This window comes from Mauremys reevesii, linkage group 10 (assembly GCF_016161935.1).
Source record: "Mauremys reevesii isolate NIE-2019 linkage group 10, ASM1616193v1, whole genome shotgun sequence".
Lineage (NCBI taxonomy): Eukaryota > Metazoa > Chordata > Testudines > Geoemydidae > Mauremys > Mauremys reevesii.
This window is the reverse complement of record NC_052632.1, coordinates 1,253,679-1,278,569: the sequence shown is the minus strand read 5'-3', so window position 1 is coordinate 1,278,569 and position 24,891 is coordinate 1,253,679. Positions and strand designations below refer to the sequence as shown.

The following is a 24,891-nucleotide window of genomic DNA, read 5'->3' as shown; positions in this document are numbered from 1 at the left end:
GGTGACAAGGGAAGGCCAGTTCCCACGCGCCTCCTGCCGCTGCAGCCCGCTGGGTAGCGCCACCCCTCCTGGGGCTACTCACAATGTGCCAGGAAGGCTCAGCTGAGTCCGCCCCCAGGTACTCCACATAGGAGGCAAAGCCCTCGTTCAGCCACAGGTCGTTCCACCAGCGCAGGGTCACCAGGTTCCCGAACCACTGAGAAGAGAGTGAGACGGGGAGGGTCAGCCAGGGAGCCCCGGGCCAGAGCCCCCCCCCCCGACACACACAGCCAGGGAGCCCTGAGCCAGAGCCCCCCCCGACACACACAGCCAGGGAGCCCCGAGCCAGAGCCCCCCCCGACAAACACTGCCAGGGTGCCCCGGGCCAGAGCCCCCCCCGACACACACAGCCTGGGTGCCCCGGGCCAGAGCCCCCCCCCCGACACACACAGCCAGGGAGCCCCGAGCCCAGGGACAGAGCCCCCCCGACACACACAGCCAGGGAGCCCCGGGCCAGAGCCCCCCCGACACACACAGCCAGGGAGCCCCGGGACAGAGCCCCCCTGACACACACAGCCAGGGAGCCCCCACGCCCAGGGCCAGAGCCCCCCCCGACACACACAGCCAGGGGCCAGAGCCCCCCTGACACACACAGCCAGGGAGCCCCGAGCCCCGGGACAGAGCCCCCCCGACACACACAGCCAGGGAGCCCAGGGACAGAGCCCCCCCGACACACACAGCTAGGGAACCCCCACGCCCAGGGACAGAGCCCCTGACACACACAGCCAGGGAACCCCCACGCCCAGGGACAGAGCCCCCGACACACACAGCCAGGAGCCCGGGACAGAGCCCCTGACACACACAGCCAGGGAACCCCCACGCCCAGGGACAGAGCCCCCCCGACACACACAGCCAGGGAGCCCAGGGACAGAGCCCCCCCGACACACACAGCCAGGGAGCCCCGGGACAGAGCCCCCCTGACACACACAGCCAGGGAGTCCCGGGACAGAGCCCCCCTGACACACACAGCCAGGGAGTCCCGGGACAGAGCCCCCCTGACACACACAGCCAGGGAGCCCCGGGAACCCCGGACTAGTTTCAGGCCTCCAGCCTCTCTGCACCCCACTGAGGGCAGGCAGGAGGCGGAGGGGACACACTGGGTACCTGGTGCGCAAGCTCGTGAGCGATCACCGTCACCACCCTCTCCTTGTTGCCGATGGAGGAGAAGAGGGGGTCATAGAGCAGCGAGTTCTCCCGGTACGTCACCAGCCCCCAGTTCTCCATGGCGCCTGCGTTGAAGTCTGGAAGGGCAACCTGGTCTGGGAGAGGGACAGGCCTCGTTAGCAGGGGTGCACCCCCCAGGAGAGCCTGAAACCCCCCTGCCCCCATGGGACAGCCCAGAACCCCCAAACCCCCATGGGACAGCATGGAACCCCCCCGCCCCCATGGGACAGCACGGAACCCCCAAACCCCATGGGAGAGCCCAGAACCCCCTGACCCCATGGGAGAGCCCAGAACCCCCAAACCCCTATGGGAGAGCCTGGAACCCCCCAACCCCATGGGAGAGCACAGAACCCCCGCCCCCAAGGGCGGGCCCAGAACCCCACACCTCCATGGGACAGCACAGAACCCCCAACCCCATGGGAGAGCCCAGAACCCCCACACCTCCATGGGAGAGCCCGGAACCCCCCCACACCTCCATGGGAGAGCCCGGAACCCTCCCAACCCCATGGGAGAGCCCAGAACCCCTGACCCCATGGGAGAGCCCAGAACCCCTGACCCCATGGGAGAGCACAGGACCCCCTGTGGTGCTGGCTCACTGGGGCCAATTCACGCCAAGGTCCCCATGCCTCACTGAACATGGACAAATAAGATCGCTGGGATCGGTTACAACAGGTAGGAGAGTGATAAGGACGTGCGCAGTGTTCAGTGAATGCTGGTGAGTGGCTGCAGCACTAACTCTCACTTCTAGCAGCTGGCTCCCATGTCGTCAGACAATAGTTGAGTGGGTGCATTGTGAGCCCCTGTGACTGTGTAAATCACCAGACAGGAGAGACTAACCAGTGGGAAGGGCTGACCCCCAACAGCGAGGGTCGCATCCTGCCCAGCAGGGACGGGCCATTGACACCAGACAGACTGTTATGGGACGATAAAGAGGACAACAGCCGTGTGCTGTTCTGCCCTCCCCTCGCCCCCTGTGAAGACGAGTCATGCAAGTGGATTCCTCCCATTAGCTGACTGCCCAGTTCAGGGCATGTGGCAGGAAGGTTAAAAAACCGTAACAAGAAGGAACTGGATCGCAGCGCTGCTTGGACTCTGGGGGCAAGGTTTCTAGCCATAAGCAAGGGATCCCCAGCTACTTAGCAGGGGTGAGCCCGAAAGGACAAATACAGCTTGTGGATTATAGAAGCTTCTATTACCTTTTGAATTTAAGATTATAACTCATTGGTGTATCTATGTTTACTTGCTTTCACCTTGAAAATAACTCTCTGGTTTCCTTTTCCTATTACTAAATCTACAGATCGCCAGTCCTATAATAAGCTACAAGTGCCCGTCTTTGGTGAGAGATCGGAGGCGCAACTGCCCTGGGAAAGTGACTGGTCCTCTGGGACTGGGAGCAGCCTGAGCATTGCTGGGATCCTTGGCGGAAGGGCCCGTCTGTCCCAGCAGCAGGCGGTGCTGGGCGGTGAGGCGGAGCGGAGCGCCCCAGGGGCCTGTCCGTGGCTCCATGGTCAGGCTGTCACAGTGCCGGAGGGTTCACACTAGGTAACTGGCTGGTGCAATCTAGGCAGAGAACTCCCCGCCAGCCTGGGGTTTGTGCCCTGGCTCCTACCAGCCTGCCCTGAGGTTGGTACCCACGCTTGGAGTCCCTGCAGGCAGCTTGGCAGGATTCACATACCAGAGGTCAATTAAGCTCATGGATCAGAACCCAGCGCTGTTAAAATTTAAACTCCACGGTGAGCGTTTTAAAGGTTAAAGAACAGACACAATGAGTGAGCCGCAGGCTCTGCTGGTCTTGTGAGAAAAGCCCCTGGCCAGCCAAGTCTGCGGAGGGGCAAATCCCACCCAAAGAAAGCCCCAGTTCCAGAGCTGAGAGCTTTGCTCCTGATCTGGTGCCCGGGGGAGGAGAAGACCCACATGCCACAGAGGAACCTCAGCAGTGGAGCTGGCCCAACTGCAGCACCTGGGAGCCCAGGGAGACAGCGACCCCCGGAGACTGCTGGTGGAACTGCAGATCAGAGACCAAGCAGCCCAGGCAGCTGAGGAGAAAGCTACCAAAGACACCTGGAACAAACAGCAGCAGTTAAAGCAAATGAAGAAGCTGAGCAGACGGCGCACAGGAGGCCAATAGCTCGTCCTCGTCCAGGGAGTGCCCCCGCCATGACACAAGGGAGGGGGCGCAAGCCTGCCCGACTGCTACCCAGACAGATGCATAAGAGAGTTCCTGGCGGCCTTTGGGAGACTATGTGGGATGCGCAATATCCCAGCAGAGAAACAGCCGCCTCTCCTGTGAACCAGAGGAACTGGGGAAGCCAGACGAGTCTTTAATGAGCTGGAGGAGGGCGATGTACGCGTACAGCAATGCAAAGCACACGTATTGAACAGGTGTCCGATTTCCCGAGCCCCATCGATTGAAGCTTGGCCAGCAAGACTGGTGGGAGCATGTGGTGAGAAAACCCTGGCTTTGACTGTCACCTACTTTGTGGAGTTAGTCCTGAGCTGGGCTTTCTCTTTATTTTTCTTGTAACAGTTCTGACTTGTCTGGTTCATTACTTGTAGTCACTTGAAATCACCCTCTCTGTAGATAATAAACCTGTTTTAGTGATTTAACTAATCCAGGGTGTTTGAACTGAAGGGTTTGGCAAACTCCATTTGGGATACAGGACTTGCTAGGTTTGCCAGTTTGGGTTGGACGGATTCCTGGAAATTTCATCACATGACCTAATTTTGAATTAAAGATCCATCTTTAATTCCTGGAAGCTCCAGAACAAGGCTGGGGTTCGGCAGCCCTAGGATCTGTGCCTTGTCCTTTCTAGTCAGAAACCGACAGCCTGTGTCTAGCTTCACTTTCCAGGAGAGGGCTGGGCAGTCCAGCCCACACCTCTTGGGGGGGAGATCCAGGACGGGGGTGGGGGGGTGTTGGGGTCACCCTGCAGTACAAACCCGGCGGGTAAGAGCCAAGGGGTGGCTGGCTGCAGTGCAGGGCCGGCTTTAGGACATGCGGGGCCCGATTCAAAAGAGCGGCCGCCGAAGTGCCGCCGAAGACAGCAGCAGCGATTGAGCCGCTGCCGAAGTTAGCGGTGGCAATTCAGCGGCAGCTCAATCGGTTGCCGCTGTTTCCAGCAGCATTTCGGCGGAGGGTGCGGGGCCCCTCTTCCGGACGCTGCGGGGCCCGATTCCCGGGGATCGGGGGAATCGCCCTAAAGCCGGCCCTGCATGGGGGGAGTGACTTGCACTGGAGGCTGTTTGTGAGCGGCCCAGGACTGGAGGCTACAGCAGCAAAGCGGTGGACAGGGCACCCCAGCTTAGACAGCAGGGCAGAGAGCTGCTCACTAGTCTGCACTGTAGCCTGGGTATGTCACAGAGAGGTTTGGAGGCACCATTGCTTTGCTCTTAACTTCGGGGAGACCCCAAAGGCCATTATGGAGGCTCAAGAGGCTGCTCCTTCCCTGGCCAAGGAGAGAAATGCGGCTCACAGTCACGGCCCAGCCAGGAAGGAAAGGGTCACTTTTTCCTAGGGGTGGTTAGTTGTCCAGGGAGGCTCCCACAAGGGAAAAGAGGAGCCCTGGTGAGGTTTGCAAACAGGTATCTGTGCCTGATAAGCACAGGGCAGAGGCATGGGCGGCTCTAGCCATTTCGCCGCCCCAAGCAGGGCGGCACGCCGCGGGGGGCGCTCTGCCGGTCGCCGGTCCCGCAGCTCCGGTGGACCTCCCACAGACGTGCCTGCGGATGCTCCACCGGAGCCGCGGGACCAGCGGACCCTCTGCAGGCACGTCTGCGGGAGGTCCACCGGAGCCGCCTGCCGCCCTCCCGGCGACGGGCAGAGCGCCCCCCGCGGCGTGCCACCCCAAGCGCGCGCTTGGTGTGCTGGGGCCTGGAGCCGCCCCTGGGCAGAGGTGCTTCAGGTGGATCACGACTGTCCCTTTGCCGAACACTCAGGAGTGGAGAGAGCCTGTGAGAGGCTCTGACAGAATTGCTATTGGCCTCACATGTGTGAGACAGTAAAAAATGACTGTAAGAGTCGTGTCTTACATCAGAAGCGTCAGAGGTTAAAGGGACCCTGCGCGGCACCTTCGCAGCCATTGCCCATCATTAAGGAGGTGTTGCCAGAGTGTCTGCAGACATTGTGGGACCCCTACCCAGACCTTCCAGAAATGGGAAGACGTATCTACTGGTTGTGGTGGATTCTGCCACCAGGCACTCGGAAGCCACAGCTTCGTCTATCACAGAAGCTGAAACCGTGGCTACTGCCCTAATCACCATTTTAGCAGAGCAGGTTTTCCCAGGGAAATCTTGTCAGACCATGGTGCAAATTTCATGTCTGTAGTTTTCAGAAAGTGATGTGAGCTGTGTGGAGTGAGACACATAAAGGCTGCCCCCTGCCGCCCCCCAGCCCCCATCATCCAGAGACCGATGGGCTGGTAGAAAGATTCAGTGGGACATTGCTGTCTATGCTGAGGATGTGTCTTACCCAGCAGGAGAATGGCTGGGATGTGTTGCTCCCTTATTTGCTATTCACATACAGGAATCTACAGGGCTTGCCCTCTTCACTCTTCTTTATGGGAGACAAATGAGGGGAGCCCTAGATTTGATTTGAGACTCTTTGGAGGGCAGGACAGGGGAGGCAGGACAGCCTGGGGGGAGTCTGTCACTCCTTTTAAAGAGAGCCGAAAGTCTATGCTGGACTTGGTGCCTCAGCGTCTTGACAAGAGTCAGGGGTCCCAGACAGCTCAGTATGACGGGCGTGGTGCAGGAAGGTCTTGTCATATAGGTGACGTGGGGCTAGTGTTGATCCCAGTGAGGAAGAACATGGTGCAAGATTGTTGGGAGGGCTCTTTTGAGGTGACAGAGAACGCGAACGAGGTCACTTACGATGCAGTGACGCTCCATGGCAGGGGAGCTGTGCAAACAGCACATGGCAATAGATTGAGAGCTTCCCACCACAGAGAGATGGGGGTGAATACGATTTGTTGTGCTGATGAAGGACCATTTACGGCTCCTTTAATTGATCTGGCCAGGGAGAGGAAGGAAGAGACGCCTCTAGAAAGCACGGCCATCTGGGAGCAGGGCTGGCTTTAGCAAGTGCGGGGCCCAATTCGAACCGTTTCAACGGGGGCCAGGCATGGACTATATATATATATATATATATATATATATATAGTCATCCTGCCGGGCCCCCGCTGAAACTATGATATATATATAATGGGCTTTTGTTCACGGGCGGTGTGCTCCAAGTTGCTGCGGGTCCTTCCTCCTCGCAGGTCTCCAGGTGGTGACTGGGGACCCGCCGCCCAAAGTGCCGCCCGAGCAAGAAGAGGAGCAAGAGCCCGACCCCGTGCAGACCCCAGACCGGCCAAGCTGCAGGTGAAGTAAAAAAAAAAAAAAAACCCTCTAGCAGGAAGGAGATCACTGGCCGGGCGGGGGGCGCTGGGCCCGGAATTGGCGTGGGGGGATTTGGCCCGTGGAATTGCCTGTCTGGGAGGGTTTGGATGTTGGCCCTCTTGAAAGACCACAGGCAGGAACTTTCCAACCTGCCAGGTTCAACTAACAAAACCAGGCATTCCTAGCAGAGCACGTCCTGCTACAGGAGAAATGCAGCCAGATTCAGGATGAGGTGGAGAGCAGGCTAGGGATGGGGTGATTACTAAGTCGAAAAGCCCAGGAGCGTCTCCTGTTATAGTGGTACCCAAGAGGGATAAAACCATAAGATTTAGTCTGGGCTTGAGAAGGGTAAATGCCATCACCCAACCTGACCCTTACCCCACACCCTGGACAGGGGGCCGACTGGATCCACTGGGGTGGGTGCAAAATTCATAACTACTCTAGATTTGACTCAAGGATACTGGCAAATTCCCGCAGCTGCTGATGCCCAGGAAAAGTCAGTGTTCACAGGGGAGTCTGGCCTCTCTAAGGTTATACCTTTTGGGCTCCCCTTCCGAGGCCTGTCACTGAGGTGCTGCAGGGCTTACAGACCTTTACCAACGCCTGAGGAGATGCCTTGGCTATTTTGCGGGACTCTTGGCAAGACCACCTGAGCCATGTGGAATTGTACTGCAGAGGCTTGGAGAAGCCAGCCTCACTGTCCAGGTGTCCCAATGCAAGATGGGGCCCTCTAAGGCCTGGTCTCCACTGGGGGGATCGATCTAAGTTACGTAGTTTCAGCTACGTGAATAACGCAGCGAGTCGACTGCTGCCGCTCCCCCGTCGACTCCGCCCGCGCCTCTCGCAGCGCTGCAGTACAGGAGTCGACGGGAGAGCACTTGGGGATCGGTTTATCGCTGGATCGGCGGGTAGTGTAGACATACCCTTAGGTAACGTACTGGGAGCACAGGTTGGGCAGCGGGTTTGTTCAGCCCGATCCTTTCGAAGTAGAACCCAGTGAGAATTGGCCAGCCCTCCGAACCAAGCAGCAGGGCCAATCGTCTATCAGTCTGGCCAGCTGTCACCGGGGCTTTGCAAAGGGGATTTGTGGCCCCCATAACAGACCTTACCAATAAGGGGCGGCCAGCCTGACTGCTATGGACCAGGCCTGGGAGAAAGGCTTAAAGGACATAAAAAGACTTTGTCTAAAGAGCCGGTTTTGCCAGCCCTGATTTCAGCTGTGCCCTGACATCTCACACTGAGCTAGGCACATGCTGATGCAGGCTGGGCCGGGGACAAGGGGCCCCATTATCTTCCTGGGTAAATAACTGACCCCACTGAACAGGACTGTGCTGGCAGTGAGAGGAGATGCTAGGCCATTGTTTGGGCTATTCAACAACTTAAGCCTTATCTGTTTAAGAGAAGATTTAAGGTTTTAACAAGCCACTCCCTGCTGATATGGGTGCAGCAGGCAAAGGGACCAATTCCAGACTATTACGCTGGAGTCTAGAGCTCTGCAGGAGTAGGAGCTGGAAATAATCCTGATGCCTTGTAAAGAAAAGGGGGACCCTGAGGCTTAGTCAGGAGTGCGAGAGACACCCCTTCTGACCCCATTTGGGCATTGGGAGCGTGATGCTGGCAGCCCGGGTGCTAGATGTGACCAAGTGGGGGGTTTTCTTGGGGTTTTCTGTGTTTTCTGGTGGGTTGCATGCACAGGGGGTGGGACTCAGTGTCCCCGGGTGTTACTGGTTTAACGAGGGGAGGGGAGAGGGAGTTTGTTGGTGCACAGGACCGGAGAGGGACTCGGGACCCCGGCTGATGGCCTGAAGGATGGAGACCCCTAGTGACCCGGAGACCCGGCTCAGGAGACACAGCTGGTTTTGGCCAGTGGGAGGACAATGGGCTGCAGAGAGAGGACCCCGGTGACCTGACCAGCCGGTTCCGGCCAGAGGGGGGCTGAGAGGAGAGGAGACCCAGGCCTTCCTGTTTACGACCCTGTTTTCCTGGAGAGAAGACAATGGACAGAGGCAGGGCTTGGGGCCGGGGATATGGGAGGCCCAGCTGGGAAGCAGGGGGGCTCGGGGCTGGTGAGGGGAAGCAGGCAGAGCCCACCTGGCTGCAGGGGAGACTGGGATGTGCTGTTATTGAGAGAGGCCAGGCCTGAGGGGGCCCACGGTGAGAGACAGACGTGCTGAGGCTCAGAAAGGTGCGGCTCCAGGAGGTGGAGGCCTGACCCCAGGAGAGAGTGGACCCCCGAGAAGGGCTGTCGCACTGAAAGGGGCACCCCCCAGGGACCGCACGGGGCCAAGAGTGGGCACCATCTGTGAGTCCGTGACACCAGCTCATGCCACGGTGCCCATGTCTCAGCTGCACGCTGACAGATACCGAGCTGGGATCAGTCTGGCTCAGCTGGGGGGTTGTAAAACAGGCATTAGAATGATGAGAATGTGTTTAGTGTTTAGACTTTCTGGAATGCTTGTGAGCAGCTGCAGCACTTACAACCTCTGACCCCACACTGCACCGGGATGTCTGAGCATTTGCATCCTGAGCTGTGACTGTGCAAATGACCAGCCAGGAGAGATGCATTCTATGCAGCCGAAGAAGTGAGCTGTAGCCCACGAAAGCTTATGCTGAAATACATTTGTTAGTCTCTAAGGCCTGGTCTACACTAGGGGCAGGGTCGATGTAAGATACGCAACTTCAGCTACGGGAATAGCATAGCTGAAGTCAACGTATCTTATTCCGACTTACCTCCCGTCCTCACAGCCCGGGATCGACATCCGCAGCTCCCCCGTCGACTCCACTACCGCCGCTCGCTCTGGTGGAGTTCCGGAGTCGACGGGCACGCGTTTGGGGATCGATATATCGCGTCTAGATGAGATGCAATATATCGATCCCCGAGAAATCGATCGCTACCCGCCGATCCTGCGGGTAGTGTAGACATCCCCTAAGGTGCCACAAGGACTCCTGTTCTTTTTGCGGATACAGACTAACACGGCTGCTACTCTGAAACCAGCCACGAGAGAGACATTAACTAGAGCGAAGGGCTGACCCCCCCACAGCCGGTGTCACATCCTCCCCAGCAGGGACGGGCCATTGACACCAGACCGAGGAGAGTGGAACATTAAAGAGGACAAAAGACTGTTGGTTACTGTCCCTCTTGTCCCCCCCTGAAAACAAGTCATGCAAGTGGATTCCTCCCGTCAGCTGAGTGCACAGCTCAGAGCACAAGAGAGCAGGAAAATAAACCCCCCAACAAGAAGGAACTGGGGATCTCTGCGCTGCTTGGACTGGTCCCCGGCTGCTCAGCCAGGGTTAGCCCTAAAGCACATCCAGAGCTTGCTGATTATAGAAGCTTCTCTTCCCTTTTGAAACTTAAGATTGGAACTGGCTGGTGTATCCATGGTTACCTGCTTTACCCTTGACAATCACCCTCTGGCTTCCTTTCCCTAGCAGTATGTCGGTAGGGAGCTTATTATCAAATTGGCTACAAGTGCCGTCTTTGGTGAGAGATCGGAGGCGCAACTGCCCTGGGTAAGTGACTGGTCCTCTGGGACTGGGAGCAGCCTGAGCATTGCTGGGATCCTTGGCGGAAGGGCCCGTCTGTCCCAGCAGCAGGCGGTGCTGGGTGGTGAGGCGGAGCGGAGCGCCCCAGGGGCGTGTCCATGGCTCCATGGTCAGGCTGTCACAGTGCCGGAGGGGTTCACACTAGGTAACTGGCTGGTGCAATCTAGGCAGAGAACTCCCCGCCAGCCTGGGGTTTGTGCCCTGGCTCCTACCAGCCTGCCCTGAGGTTGGTACCCACGCTTGGAGTCCCTGCAGGCAGCTTGGCACCTTCCCATCCCCACGGGGGAGCAAGGAACCCCCATTCCCACGGGGGAGCAGGAAACCCCCATCCCCACAGGGGAGCAGGGAACCCCCCATTCCCACGGGGGAGCACAGAACCTCCCATTCCCACGGGGGAGCAGGAAACCCCCATCCCCATGGGGGAGCAGGGAACCCCCCATTCCCACAGGAGAGCAGGGAACCCCCCATTCCCACGGGGGAGCACAGAACCTCCCATCCCCACGGGGGAGCAGGGAACCCCCCATTCCCACAGGAGAGCAGGGAACCCCCCATTCCCACGGGCAGCACACGGCACACACATCCCCACGGGGGAGCAGGGAACCCCCCATTCCCACGGGGGAGCACAGAACCTCCCATCCCCACGGGGGAGCAGGGAACCCCCCATTCCCACAGGAGAGCAGGGAACCCCCCATCCCCACGGGGGAGCACAGAACCCCCCATCCCCACGGGAGAGCACAGAACCCCGCATCCCACGGGGGAGCAGGAAACCTCCCATCCCCACGGGAGAGCACAGAACCCCCCATCCCACGGGGGAGCAGGAAACCCCCATCCCCACGGGGGAGCAGGGAACCCCCCATCCCCATGGGGGAGCAGGGAACCCCCCATCCCCACGGGAGAGCACAGAACCTCCCATCCCCACAGGGGAGCAGGGAACCCCCCCCCCCCCAGCACAGGACAGCCCAGCACACACGGCACACACATCCCCATGGGGGAGCAGGGAACCCCCCAGCACACACATCCCCATGGGGGAGCAGGGACCCCCCAGCAAAGGACGGCCCAGCAGCACACGGCACACACATCCCCACGGGGGAGCAGGGAACCCCCCAGCACACACATCCCCACGCGCTCGGCAGCTGGCGTTTCGCCCTGGCACTCACCAGACTTGGGCAGTGGGTATGACGTGTTGTAATGGTTCTCAAAGAACTTGAGGATGGGCCCGGTCACGTTGAGTGCATAGTCCCCTTGCCCTGCTGCAATAGCCTGTGGCCGGCCCCAGATCCGGATCTGCAAGAGGAGACTCGAGGCTCAGGCAAGGCTCCCCTACCCCCCAGCCGAGCCAGACCGCCCTCGCCCCATCCTGCTCCCTACCAGCACGTCGTCCTGCATGGCCTCCACGGCCTCGAACTGGCTGACGATGAAGGCCAGCAGGTATGTGGACATCTTGGGGGTGGTCTTGAATTCAGTGACGTTCCAGGTGGTGCCATCGATGGTCTGCTGCATGGAGCCTGAAAGAAGAGCCACGGCTCCATCAGCGAGGCTCACGCTCCTCCATCCCCACCCCAGAGCAGGGCGCAGTGCTCCCCTGGGAGCCCCTCCCTCCCCATAGCAGGCATGTAGCTCACCCCCCGGCAGCCAGGCTCCTTCCAGCCCCGGAAGCAGGGCTGCAGTCCCCTGGCAAGGCTGGGGCGTCTCCTTGCCCGCATCGGGGATCTCTCCGGGCACTGGTCCCAGCCACCAGCGTGGAGTCCCCCTAACACCAGCTTGGTTTCCTGCTTTGCTTCCCTCAAGCTTCTCCCCCCACACCCGCGAGTGCTCTGTCCCTCTGCCCCAACATGGCCACAGCAGGTGCAGGCAGCCGAGCTCGGAGCAGACCCGCCCCAAGCCTGTGATGAGCGGAGGGGCTCTCAGCAGGGGCTGCCTGGCCACGGTGCGCAGCTGCGTGTGGGCATCAGGCTCAGGGGAGCCCACGTGAGTTCATCCCACTCCTTCCTCTTCTCTGCTAGCTGCTCCCCCTGCCCCCGGGGCCCCGTGTGCGCTCGGTGCTCGGCTCCGCTCCCAGCGGCTCCATCTCGCCAGGCACCCCCTGGGTCCGGGCCCTGCTGGAGCCGTGGGGGGCCGAGGAAGCCCAATGGGCGCAGCCCGTGGGGAGGGGCAGGAGGCAGGGAGGAGGCTGCTGGCGCAGGGCACCCTGTTCCCAGAGCTGCCGTCCGAGGCCCCGGCTCACTCACTCTGCACGGGCATGTTGGACAGTGCCGTGTGGTTGGGGCTGTGGATCAGCGTGACGGTGAAGTTGGCCTTCATGGCGGGCTCGTCGAAGCAGGGGAAGGCTTTCCGCGCGTCGGGCGCCTGCATCTGCGTGGTGGCCACGACCCTGCAAGCAAAGGCAGGCCGCTCAGCCCTGCCACCCCCGGCAGCCACGGCTTGGGGGTCCCGCAGGCAGGCCCAGGACTCCCTGGACCTCCTGCTGCTGGCGCCCCAAGGGGGCTGCTCACCCCTGGGCTGGCTCAGATCCCCCGGGCCCCCTGAGCCCCCGGCGGGGTCTGTCTGCACAGGCGAGCCCCAGCCTGGAACCACACAGCACTGCAGGCTGGGGAGGGGCAATGGCAGAGCTGCAGGGGGGCAGCTGCAGACCCTGCCTGCCCTGCACTGGGCCTGGCCAGCACTGCTAGCCCCTGGCTGGTGGGCATTAGCCACCCAGGGAGAGACAGCCCCTGGGGGAGGGGTAATGGGGGGAGGAAGGACCCGGCAGGCTGGGCCCGGGGGGTGGGGAGAATGTGGGGGAGGAAGGACCCGGCAGGCTGGGCCCGGGGGGTGGGGGGAGAATGTGGGGGAGGAAGGGCACAGCAGCAGGAAGAGGCGACCGTACCCCAAAGAACTCCCCCCAGTGACATTAGGGATGTGGGTGGGGGGTCTGGGGCCCCAGGCTGCCAGCTGCAGCTTGTAGGATTTCCAAATTTCACCGGGCTTTAGCCGGCCCCAGCAGCTGCTGTCAGCCTGGCGTACCCGGTCCGTAGGAGGGGGTGCCCAGCCCCGAAGTATCTCGCAGCTCCCCCCCTGCACATGGTACAGGTCCGTGGCAGTGTATGGGGGGGAGCTGGACTTGGGGGGCGTGGGAACGCCCTGCCCCTCAGGCATTTACATTGATTCTGCCCCCACAGCTGCAGCCTGCAGAATCATCACAATGGGAAGGGAGAGACCCAGAGCCTGCAGCCAGTTCCGTGCCTAGGGAACCCTGGGCAGCTGGCACCCCCTGGGTGCTGCGGGTCACCCCAAATTCTGCTGTAGTTTTGCCCCTTCCCTTGCCCCCCACGAGCTGGCTGCCCACCTCCTATTGTGGGGGCACCCCGGGGCCATACCTGGTCACTCCATCCTCCACATACTCGCTGCGGTAGAAGCCAGCCAGGTCATCGGCCAGCTCCCCCGTGAAGCTGCTGACAAGCTCGTAGCTTTCGCCTTTCTCCAGCTGCCGCTGGAGCTGCACCACCAGATACTGGGTCTGGGTCTCCAGCCAGGTCTTTGCGATGGGCGGGGGGCTGGAGCCATTCACCCCCTGCAGCGAGACGAGGAAGCCGCTCTGCTGCGTGTAGTTGAGCTGCTTGCTGTGGATCAGGATGAGGTCGGTGGCATTCTGGCAGGAGAAGCGCACGGTGCTGTTTCCTTTGAAGATGTAGAGGCCGGAGGCGGTGTCCGGGGTCAGGAAGGGCTGCAGGGTCACGGCGTAGTGCTCCGGGATCAGGGACTGGGGGAGTCTGAGGTTGTTCCAGGGGTTGGCGGGGGCAGCCGTGGAGGCCAGGGGGGTTGTGTTGGTCACATTGGCCGAGGTGCCCTTGCTGGGAGTGGTGGCCGAGGTGGAAGTGATGCTGGGCGAGGAGGATGCTGCATTATTTTCCTTCTCCTGCGCGTACACGACTGAGAGGGCGATGATGGTGGCCACGGCGCCCAGGCCCAGGACGATGCTCACGATGCCCAGGGTCTTGCTGATGAAGAAGCCGGCTGCCATGGTGCGCTGCTGCTGGGGAGGGAGAGGCAGGGCAAGTAGCAGGGCCAGGCGCCCAGCAGCCTTTTATGCGGCTCCCAAGGGGCTATGGGCTCCGGGTTAATGGGTGACCTATTAATGGTTGGGAGGCTGACAAAGGTCACTGCAGCTTCGCAACACCTGCGACAAGCAGCCCCCACGCCCCCCCCCCAAGAGGAAGTTAATGGGAAACAGGCAGGGCCGGCTCCAGGGTTCTTGCCACCCCAAGCAGCGATCGGGGGCAGCTCCACCGCGCTGCTTTCTTCTTCGGGGGCAATTCGGCGGCCGAGAGGGACCGCGGGACCCGCCTCCGAATTGCCACCAAAGAACCCCATGTGCCACCCCTTCCCCTTGGCCGCCCCAAGCACCTGCTTGCTGAGCTGGTGCCTGGAGCCGGCCCTGGAAACAGGGCGCCTGTGGCAGCGCCTGTCTGGGGAAAAGCAGCAGGATCAGTCTCCCACCACATGTGACAGTGGGTGCTAATGGTTAGAGCAGGGGCCTGGAGTCAGGACTCCTGGGTTCTATCCTCAATGCTGGGAGGGGAGTGGGTGCTCGTGGATAAAGCAGGCAGGACTGGGAATCAGAACTCCAGGGTTCTAGACCCATAGCTGGCTTGCTCTGGGACCTTGGCTCACAGACTCACAGAACACCAGGGTTGGAAGGGACCTCAGGAGGCGTCTAGTCCAACCCCCTGCTCAAAGCAGGACCAACCCCAACTAAATCATCCCAGCCAGGGCTGTGTCAAGCCTGACCTTAAAAACCTCTAAGGAAGGAGATTCCACCACCTCCCTAGGTAACCTCATTCCAGCCTCTCTGTGCCTCAGTTTCCCCTATGTGACATGCTTACAGTCACCGCCATAGTGCCATATATCAGACACAGGCGGTAACTGGCCCACTCGGCACTGGGGAGGCTGCGTCCAGGTCTGGGAACCCTGCTTTAGGAAAGTCCAGAGGAGAGCAACGAAAATGGCACAAGGTTTGGGAAATCTGCCCTGCGAGGAGTGGTTAAAAACTGGGCCTGTTTAGTGGTGAGACGAGAAGCTGAGCGGGGAGCTAAGCCCACCTGCCCGTCTGTGCAGGGCTGTCCGGGACAGGCTGCCAGAGGGGGCTGTGGAATCCCCATCCCGGGAGGGTTTGAAGAGCAGGTTGGACAAACCCCCGGCAGGGCTGCTCTAGGTTTTCTTGGTCCAGCCTCAGCGCAGGGAGATGGACTTGGTGGCTCCTCGAGGGCTTTCCAGGCCTGGGATTCTAGACACCTACCTCAGCGACCGCCTGGCTGTTTGCAAAGCACCTGGCGCTCCGGGGGGGGGCCAGGAAAAGCACCGTGCAGTGTCAGGCTGTTGGTGTGTGCACCTCCCTGGCTGGTGGGCATTTGTGTGCGCACACCTGCCCACACTGAACGGGCTGGCTCTGGCCAGTGTCTCACCCACCACGACACCGGGAGCCCTTGCCTGCTCTGGGAGCCTGACGCGGGGGATCCTGGGGGTAGAGCCTCCGCAGGCAGCTGTGGAGCTGGACAGGTGTGGGAGCTCTCAAGACAGGCTGTGGGGGTTGCGGGATCTGCCAGCCACCTGCAAGGCTTACAAAGTCCATGATCTGCTGCATTGTGTAATAAAGTTTATCGGCTTATCGGGGGAGCAAATCACTTGCAGAGGCCCTGAACAAGGGCTCCCAGAAGCAGGGGCGGCTCTACAAATTTGGCCGCCCCAAGCAATCATGCCCGGGAGGCGCCCCCGAGCCGCGGGAGCAGCGGACCTGCCGCGGGCATGACTGCGGAGGGTCCGCTGGTCGCGCGGCTCAGCTGGACCTCCCGCAGCCGCGGACGGTTCGCTGATCCAGCGGCTCCGCTTGAGCTGCCGCAGTCACGGCTGCGGGAGGTCCAGCCGAGCCGCGGGACCAGCGAACCATCCGCAGTCATGCCTGCGGCAGGTCCGGTCGTCCCGGGGCTCCGGTGGACCTCCCGCAGGCATGACTGCGGCAGGTCCACCGGCGCAGCCTGCCGCCCCCCTGGGAAAGGGCCGCCCCAGGCGGGTGCTTGCCCCGCTGGGCTCTAGAGCCGCCCCTGCCCAGAAGTGCCTTCTCACTTCCCACGTGCCAGTGCCAGCCAGGGGCCCAGGCAGAGAGGAACCACGCCAAGGGGCATGGGCCTAGCCTCAGGGGCCCTGGGCAGCGCCCAGAGCAGGCCTAGGCAGGTCTGTAGGTGAAGGAACTGGAGTGGCTGCTGCTGTACCTGCAGAGACAGGCCATGGAGCAATGCATGGTCCACCTCCTCGGCAGGAACCGCTTGCTTCCCGGTGCCCCACATCCTGAGTCCGGCAGCCGCTGCTGCCTTGCAGAGCTTGTGAGCCTGCGGGAGCTGGGGAGTCACGCGGGGCGTGTCTGCGAGGCAGCTCTGCTTCGCGACCCTATCTGAGCTCTAGGACAGCAGCACGACCCAGCCTTCAGAACAGTGCCAGGCCTGGGGCCTGGCAGCCTGGGTGCTCCTCCATTCCGGGCCCTGCTGGGAGCCAGCCCAGGGAGTGCACTGAGGTTCTGGGGCCGCCACCCGCCCCAGTGGGGAGCGAGTGGGGCCAGAGCTCAGTGCAGAGCCAGCAGGACTTTGGAGAGGACGTTGTGTGGTGCACACATTGCACTTTGCAGAGCGTGGCAAACACATGCAGCCTCAGCACTCCTGAGCCAGCCCCCAGCCTGCAGCGTGGCTCGGGCACCCGGCAGCTCTGTGAATGATCCGGGGAACGTTCCCAGCTTCCCCTGGCTTTCTGCTGCGGGCTGGAGCCACACCCCTGGCCTGCCCCTCCGCCAGGCTCTCCCGGAGCCTCGCAGCCCAGCCTGGCGCAGCTGGGGAGTGCGGCCGTTCCCAGCAGCCGGGCTGGAGTCGAATGGCCCCTGCAGCAGTTCCCACGCCGGGAGCCGGGAGCCAGGAGCCGGGAGCCAAGCACGAGCTGGAAGGACGTGTTCAGACGGGGGGAGATTTGCTTTGGCAAAAGACACTGACAGTTTCCAGAAGCAAAATATCACAACCCCCCACCAGCTGGGAAGCAGCTCTCTGCCCCCCTGCGCAGTCCCAGCCCCCCAGCCCGGGGACCAGCCCCAGATGTTTCCACAGGCATGGAGCTCACGCCACAGATTAACCTTGCGTCTGTCCCCACGGCTAGGCTGCAAATAGGCCTGGCCGGAGCAATCCCTGGAGTCGATCCCTGGGGCTGGGAAGGGGGAGGACCCACAGGCCCACCCTGCAACTCGTACGCCCAGGCCAGCCCCCCACATTCTCCCAGCTCGCACACTCAGTCCAGCCCCCCAGCCCCAGCTCACACACTCAGGCCAGCCCCCCACATTCTCCCAGCTCCCACGCCCAGGCCAGCCCCCACAGCCCCGGCTCGCACACTCAGTCCAGCCCCCCACATTCTCCCAGCTCGCACACTCAGTCCAGCCCCCCTACACTCCCAGCTCACACACTCAGTCCAGCCCCCCAGCCCCAGCTCGCACACTCAGGCCAGCCCCCCTACACTCCCAGCTCGCACGCCCAGGCCAGCCCCCCACATTCTCCCAGCTCGCACACTCAGTCCAGCCCCCCAGCCCCAGCTCGCACACTCAGGCCAGCCCCCCACCTTCTCCCAGCTCCCACGCCCAGGCCAGCCCCCACAGCCCCGGCTCGCACACGCGGTCCAGCCCCCCACATTCTCCCAGCTCGCACACTCAGTCCAGCCCCCCTACACTCCCAGCTCGCACACTCAGTCCAGCCCCCCAGCCCCAGCTCGCACACTCAGGCCAGCCCCCCTACACTCCCAGCTCGCACGCCCAGGCCAGCCCCCCACATTCTCCCAGCTCGCACACTCAGTCCAGCCCCCCAGCCCCAGCTTGCACAGTCAGGCCCGCCCCAGCCCCAGCTCGCACACTCAGGCCAGGCCCCCACATTCTCCCAGCTCCCACGCCCAGGCCCGCCCCCACAGCCCCAGCTCGCACACTCAGTCCAGCCCCCCTACACTCCCAGCTCGCATGCCCAGGCCAGCCCCCCACAGTCCCCCAGCTCGCACACTCAGTCCAGCCCCCCAGCCCCAGCTCGCACACTCAGGCCAGCCCCCCACATTCTCCCAGCTCGCACACTCAGTCCAGCCCCCCAGCCCCAGCTCGCACACTCAGTCCAGCCCCACATTCTCCCAGCTCCGACGCCCAGGCCAACGCCACAGCCCCAGCTCACACACTCAGTCCAGCCCCCCACCTTCTCCCAGCTCGAACACTCCGTCCAGTCCCCCTACACTCCCAGCTCGCACACTCAGTCCAGCCCCCCAGCCCCAGCTCGCACACTCAGGCCAGCCCCCCTACACTCCCAGCTCGCACACTCAGTCCAGCCCCAGCCCCAGCTCGCACACTCAGTCCAGCCCCCCAGCCCCAGCTCCCACGCCCAGGCCAGCCTCCCAGCCCCAGCTCCCATGCCCAGGCCAGCCCCCACATTCTCCTAGGTCGCACGCCCAGGGCAGCCCCCCTATGCCCCGACCTCGCACGCCCAGGCCAGCCCCTCCCAGCTCGCATGCCCAGGCCAGCCTCCCTACGCCCCCAGCTCACACCACCCCCAGCCCTCCCGTCAGGCAGCTCACACACATTAACACCTCCAACAACTTGTTGACACAGAACAATCTGCCCCCCTCTGGCACACACGCCCTCGCTCCTCACCCCGCACATGTCCCCACTGCCCCATTCCCCCAATGTCTCTCCCCTCCACCCATCACACCCCAGCCACCCCGCCTCTCACACACACACCCGACACCCCCTCTGCCTTACAGGCCGTGCATGCCGTGGGCACACCCCATAGCACACTCCGCACGTCCTCATCACACACCTGCCTCACACCCCACTGCCCCCAGACACACACAGGCAGTTCAGCTCCATTCAAAGAAACTTTACTGGCAGGATGAATTCAACAAGTGTTGCCAAAGTGCAGGGAAAAGCCCAACCCGCTGGTCTGTGTCAGGGGCAAGGACACTCCCCCCTCCCCCCCCCCGCCACGGATCACTTACTGTTCGGGGGTCGCCCCCCATCAGCCCCAAACACTTGACCCTAAGCTGCCCCAGTCTTTCCAAGGGAGACGGCGCTGGGTGAAAGCGCCCGTGTGCAGGGCTTGGCACGGTGGAGAATGAGTTGTGTAGGCTGTGTGTGTGTGTGTGTGTCTGTGTGTGTGTGTGTGTGTGGAGGGGGTGCCTATTTGGTGGGCAGGGTGGATGGGGTGTAAGCATGTTTCCAGCATGTAGAGCGTGTACAAGGTGTGTGTAGGGGCTGTGCAGGGTTATGGGGTGGGTGGGTGTGGATGGGTGCACAGGGCGTAGGGGTGGGTAGGGTGTAGAGGAAGGTATGGGTTGTGTGGATGGGTGCATGGGGATGTATGTGTGGCGAGGGGCGTGGGTATAGGGATATACCGGGGTTTGTGGGGTGTGCAAGGAATTTGGTGTGTGTGAAGGAGGTATGTACAGCGTATGCCGGGTGTATGTCTGCAGGGCTGTGTAGGGGTGTGCATTGGGATGTACAGGGTGTGCGTACAGGGGTGTAGGGTGTGTATAGCGGGTATACAGGCTGTGCAGGGGTTATGATGTGTGCGTAAGAGGGTGTGCGGGGGGGTGTACGGGATTTACAGGCTGTGCTGGGTGTGGGTGGGGTGTGCATAGGGGCTGTGAAGGGGGTATGGATTGTGTGGGGGTGCAGGGTGTGGGTGGGGTGTGCATAGGGGCTGTGCAGGGGGTATGGATTGTGGGGGGTGCAGGGTGTGGGTGGGGTGTGCATAGGGAGTGTGCAGGGGATATGGATTGTGTGGGGGTGCAGGGTGTGGGTGGGGTGTGCAGGGGATATGAATTGTGTGGGGTGCAAGGGGTGGGGTGCATACGGGGTGTGCAGGGGGTGTGGAGAAGTGGGGGTGCAGGGGGTGGGGTGCATAGGGGTGAAGGGGGTGGGGAGGAGGGGGGGTGAAGGGGGTGTGGGTAAGTGGGGACAGCCAGAGCAGGAGGCTCCCACTCACCTTTGTGGCTTCATCCCCAGGGTGCGAGCTCCAAGCTCCACAGGGGCTGCTGCCTCCAGTCCCGGGCTGCGGAATCTGCCTCCGCCTCCCTCCGCTGGCCCCAAACCAGCGGCAAAAGAAAGTTTCCTCCCAGTGCTCTAGGGGAAGTAACTTGACCTGAACCACACTCACCACCTTAACCCCTGCACCGCCGGCCAGCCCCAGGCAGGCTCGGCTGCCAACGGGGCACTGCCGTGGGGAAGCTCACAGCGTGAGCAGGCCTGACGTGGCTGGCAGGGCCCTGCAGTGAGGGATGTGTCATTCATCGGCTCCAGGGCCTGGGCCAGGGCCGGCTCTAGCTTTTTTGCCACCCAAGTGGCAAAGAGGGGAGGGGAAAAGCCACGGCAATTCGGCGGCCAGTCCTTCGCTCCGAGAGGGACCGAGGGACCCGCCACTGAATTGCCCCCGAAGACCCGGACGTGCCACCCCCTTCCATGGACCGCCCCAAGCACCAGCTTGCTGCGCTGGTGCCTGGAGCCGGCCCTGGCCTGGGCAGTGCCCATATTGCTGTGCTGGGGCCCAAGGTGGAGGCTCGACATCGGATTCTGACCCACAGACCTTGTGGTGCTGGAGTCCCCCTGCCCACGGACACCCAACGCCACATCTGGCAGGCGTCTGTTCAGGGCGACGCGAGCGAGGAGCGGCTCCCAGGCCAGCTGCCGGGCCGGCCATGCAGACAGTGCCAGGCACCAGGCCGCAGCTCCAGGCCCGGTCCAGTGAGCTCCCGCCCCAGCTCCACCAGCAGCCAGTCGTGCCGGATGCACCAGGGAAGAGGCCATAGCTCCCCCCACTGTTGCTACATCTGGGGCCATGGGCCCCGCCCCAGCGTCAGTCACTGATCCAGCCTCAGCATGTTCCCAGTCCCTGCTGGCCCAGCCGGCCCTTACCCCATTCCTGGCAATGCCAGGCGCTTTCTGGAAACTGTGCCGGAGAAACCTCCTGGAGCAACAAGCCCCCGGCCGCCAGCAGGAGGCGTCAGCGGGGCTCTGTGCACATGGAGCATCCCACACATCCCGCAGCACGTGGGATGGATCCCAGCTCCTCCATCCCAAAGGCTGCTGGGCCATTGTCTTGCCCGTGCAGAGCACCCGTGGCTCACGCTCGTGCGCACAGTGCAGCGTGCCATGCAGGGGCTGCGCCAGGGGCCATCGGGCTGTACGGAGCTGGGATCCCAGAGGCGCAAGAGCCATGGGAACTGGGCTTGACTGGGAGCCAGGCCAGGGGATTGGGCTCTGCCAGGATCTGTATCTTGCGACCCCAGGTCTAGTGTGAAATGGCTGTGGGAGCGAATCCCTCCCCCAGTGGCCAGGCTCCAGCCACAGCTGTTTGTGCCAGTGCTGATGACCTTGGCACAGGTACTTCCTGGAGATTAGTGACCAGCCGGGGACCCCCAGCCGGGGCAGTCAGCTGCTCACAGAACCCCACATGGGCCCCCTTCCCCCAGGCATGCCCCACACTGCTCCATGGGACTCTACTGGGCCCTGCAACCCTGCCTGTATTCCAGGGAGCCTGCCCCGGAGTGGCCAGGCCGGGCGACTCGGCACTTCTGCCAAGGGGCGTACGGCACTGGGGGACAGGGGCCTTTCCAGATCTGCTCGACTCGCTGGTTCAGGCTCTTTAAAGCGATTCCAGCTCTCCTGGGCCTTGGGGCAGAGCCCAGAACCCAGCCAGAGCCGCTGCCTGGATGGATTTAACAACATGGCCTTCACCTCCGCTGCCCCAGGCCCAGCCCTGGCGCCCATCACCCACCTGCGCCAGGGGATTTCACTGGGCTGCTCACATCAGAGAACCAGGGGGCCAATGCCGGAGCTGCCCCAGAGGCCAGGATACAGGCCCGCGCCCCACCCCCGGGAGCCCGACGGCTGACACCAAAGAGCCCCGTCACCGGGACTCTGGGCACAAGCGAGGGGGCTGGAAGAAGACAGGCCACGTTATGGCATGAGGAACGGGCCCAAAGCACACGACCGAACAGGCTGAGCTCGTGAGCACACCGAGTTATTACCGTGTTACCGTGGAGCGACCCTGTGAAACGTCACTGCTGGCTGAGCTGTGGGCTGACGTAACAGGACTAAAACGCAGGTGCGGTCAGGCATTGGCTGCATAAGGAACTCCTTTTTCATACCCTGTAACAAACAAGTGAGTCATTGCCAATGGTCGGCCCTCGGCTCCAGCAGGGGCCAGACGAAGCAAACGCGGAAAGGGGCCTTTGCTCCCCAGGCTGGAGCCTGCTGGAGCCCCCCAAGAGGGTGCAGCCCCACTGGGTTAGCCGCTTTGGCCGGATCTTGGTCACAGGTGTGACCAAGTGGGACTGTTCTTAATGTTTCCTCTGGATACTGTGGGGGGGCCTCAGTTTCTGGCCGACACTCGGTCTCCTGGCAACTAATGGCCAGGCCCTTCCCCCCTGCAAGGGGATGCTAAAGGTGGGGGAGAACAAAGAGGTCAGGTGACCTCCTGGCCCGGGAAAGGAGCTGAGCAGAGAAGGAGGGGCTGGGGGGGGTTTCAGTTGGGAGCTGGCTGGGGATGAGGAGTGAGGGCAGATGTGGATGTCTGGCTCGCTGGGCCCCAGAATGGACCCAGCTGAGGGGTCCCGTTCTCTGTACCTACAAGCTCTGTTTTAGACCATGTTCCCGTCATCTAATAAACCTCTGTGTTACTGGCTGGCTGAGAGTCACATGTCTGACTGCGACGTGGGGGGGCAGGACCCCGTGGCCCCCCCAGGACCCCACCTGGGCGGACTCGCTGTGGGAAGCGCACAGAGGGGCAGAGGACGCTGAATGCTCCAAGGTCAGACCCAGGAGGTGAGGCCGTGTGAGCTTCTTGCCCTGCAGACAGGCTGCTCCGAGGGAGAGGAGGCTCCCCAGAGTCCTGCCTGGCTTGGTGGGGAGCAGTTCCAGAGCAGCGCCCGGGGACTCTGGGGCCACAGGCTAGAAGATTTGTCGCGTGCTGGGGTAGCCTCACTCACTCGCTGGTTATTTAGGCCTTTCCGGCGGGTTTCGAGCAACGAGAGCATTTGGCCCCAGGCTGAATAAGGCATTTCTGGTCCCCCCAGCGTGGAACTCGCCTCCTGCATAAACAATAATCATGGAAACAAGGGCAGTGACTGATCCCACGGGCCCTGCTGGGCTCATGGAAACCCCAGGGGAGCCATGAAAGGGGACTGCAGCCAGGGCGGGCGGCCAAGCGCCTTGGGGCTCAGCGCTGGGCCGAGGCCAGCTCCCGGCAGGGGACAGCGAGAGCTGGAGGGAGCACAAACCTGCACCCGTCGCACTGAGCTGGGGCTGGCAAAGCAACAGAGCCAGTGCCCAGAGGAGCCCCCCAGGATCCAGTGACGCACGGCGGAGGGGCCACGGCCCAGGCCTGGGGCCCGCCTCACGCCAAGCAGCTCCCCAGGAGTGCAGGCGCTGGCTGGGGGCAGGCGAGGCAGCCTAGGCCTTCGCCCCAACTCACTCACGGATACACTGGGAGCCAGGCCGCAGCAGGGAGGGCAGTGCCGGGCACCACGGCTGCGGGCGGAGCCAGGCCGCAGCAGGGAGGGCAGTGCCGGGCACCGGGGCTGCGGGCGGAGCCAGGCCGCAGCAGGGCTGCGGGTGGAGCCAGGCCACAGCAGGGAGAGCAGTGCCAGGCACCAGGGCTGCAGGCGGAGCCAGACCGCAGCAGGGAGGGCAGTGCCGGGCACCGGGGCTGCGGGCGGAGCCAGGGCGCAGCAGTGCCAGGCCACAGCAGGGAGGGCAGTGCCGGGCACCAGGGCTGCGGGCGGAGCCAGGCCGCAGCAGGGAGGGCAGTGCCAGGGCGCAGCAGGGAGGGCAGTGCCGGGCACCGGGGCTGCGGGCGGAGCCAGGCCGCAGCAGTGCCAGGCCGCAGCAGGGAGGGCAGTGCCGGGCACCAGGGCTGCGGGCGGAGCCAGGCCGCAGCAGGGCTGCGGGTGGAGCCAGGCCACAGCAGGGAGAGCAGTGCCAGGCACCAGGGCTGCAGGCGGAGCCAGACCGCAGCAGGGAGGGCAGTGCCGGGCACCGGGGCTGCGGGAGGAGCCAGGGCGCAGCAGTACCAGGCCGCAGCAGGGAGGGCAGTGCTGGGCACCAGGGCTGCGGGCGGAGCCAGGCCGCAGCAGGGAGGGCAGTGCCAGGGCGCAGCAGGGAGGGCAGTGCCGGGCACCGGGGCTGCGGGCGGAGCCAGGGCGCAGCAGTGCCAGGCCGCAGCAGGGAGGGCAGTGCCGGGCACCAGGGCTGCGGGCGGAGCCAGGCCGCAGCAGGGAGGGCAGTGCCAGGGCGCAGCAGGGAGGGCAGTGCCGGGCACCAGGGCTGCGGGCGGAGCCAGGGCGCAGGGGGAGCTGTGAGAAAGGCTGGGCCGACCCCGGGAGGGAGCGAGGCCCAGCCAGCACCGGCCGCCCTGCCACAGCCTGCGGCCAGCGGGGACACTGTGAGGCGGCTGCCCATCAGGAGGGAGCCCCCCATGGCCTGATCCATCTGCAGTTCAGTCCGTGGGGCAGCACAGGGAGTTCTCCAGAGGCAGGGGACCCTGGAGCGGGTCATTCACCTGGCGAAGCCTGGCACATGCACACACATACCCAGCCACTGCAGCAGGTGATGCCAGGATGCATTGCTAGCATTAGCACCAACTCCCTGCAGAGCTCCACAGCAGCCCTGCCCCACAGCAATGTGCCACCAGCCCTGCCCCACACACTGCCCCACAGCAATGTGCTACCAGC

At 62.8% G+C, this 24,891-nt stretch overlaps 1 protein-coding gene across 5 annotated transcripts in view; it reads right to left on the bottom strand.

Annotated features, from left to right (window-relative positions):
- The window catches only part of LOC120373987 (alanyl aminopeptidase, membrane), a 33,755-nt gene extending 11,459 nt beyond the window's left edge, over positions 1–22,296 (bottom strand). The window contains exons 1-7 of one of the 5 annotated variants that reach the window (XM_039493120.1): positions 22,189–22,296; positions 13,485–14,137; positions 12,357–12,499; positions 11,497–11,633; positions 11,286–11,412; positions 1,144–1,298; positions 83–196 (exon numbers count right to left, since the gene is read on the bottom strand). In XM_039493120.1, the coding sequence (XP_039349054.1) occupies positions 83–196; positions 1,144–1,298; positions 11,286–11,412; positions 11,497–11,633; positions 12,357–12,499; positions 13,485–14,128 (1,320 nt within the window). In that variant the 5' untranslated portion in view covers positions 14,129–14,137; positions 22,189–22,296. Of the gene's footprint in view, positions 1–82; positions 197–1,143; positions 1,299–11,285; positions 11,413–11,496; positions 11,634–12,356; positions 12,500–13,484; positions 14,141–20,147; positions 20,281–20,744; positions 20,882–22,188 lie in introns of those variants that run through there. The other 4 variants (XM_039493116.1, XM_039493119.1, XM_039493117.1 and 1 more) reach the window with 4 other exon arrangements.
- Positions 22,297–24,891: the final 2,595 nt, after the last annotated feature.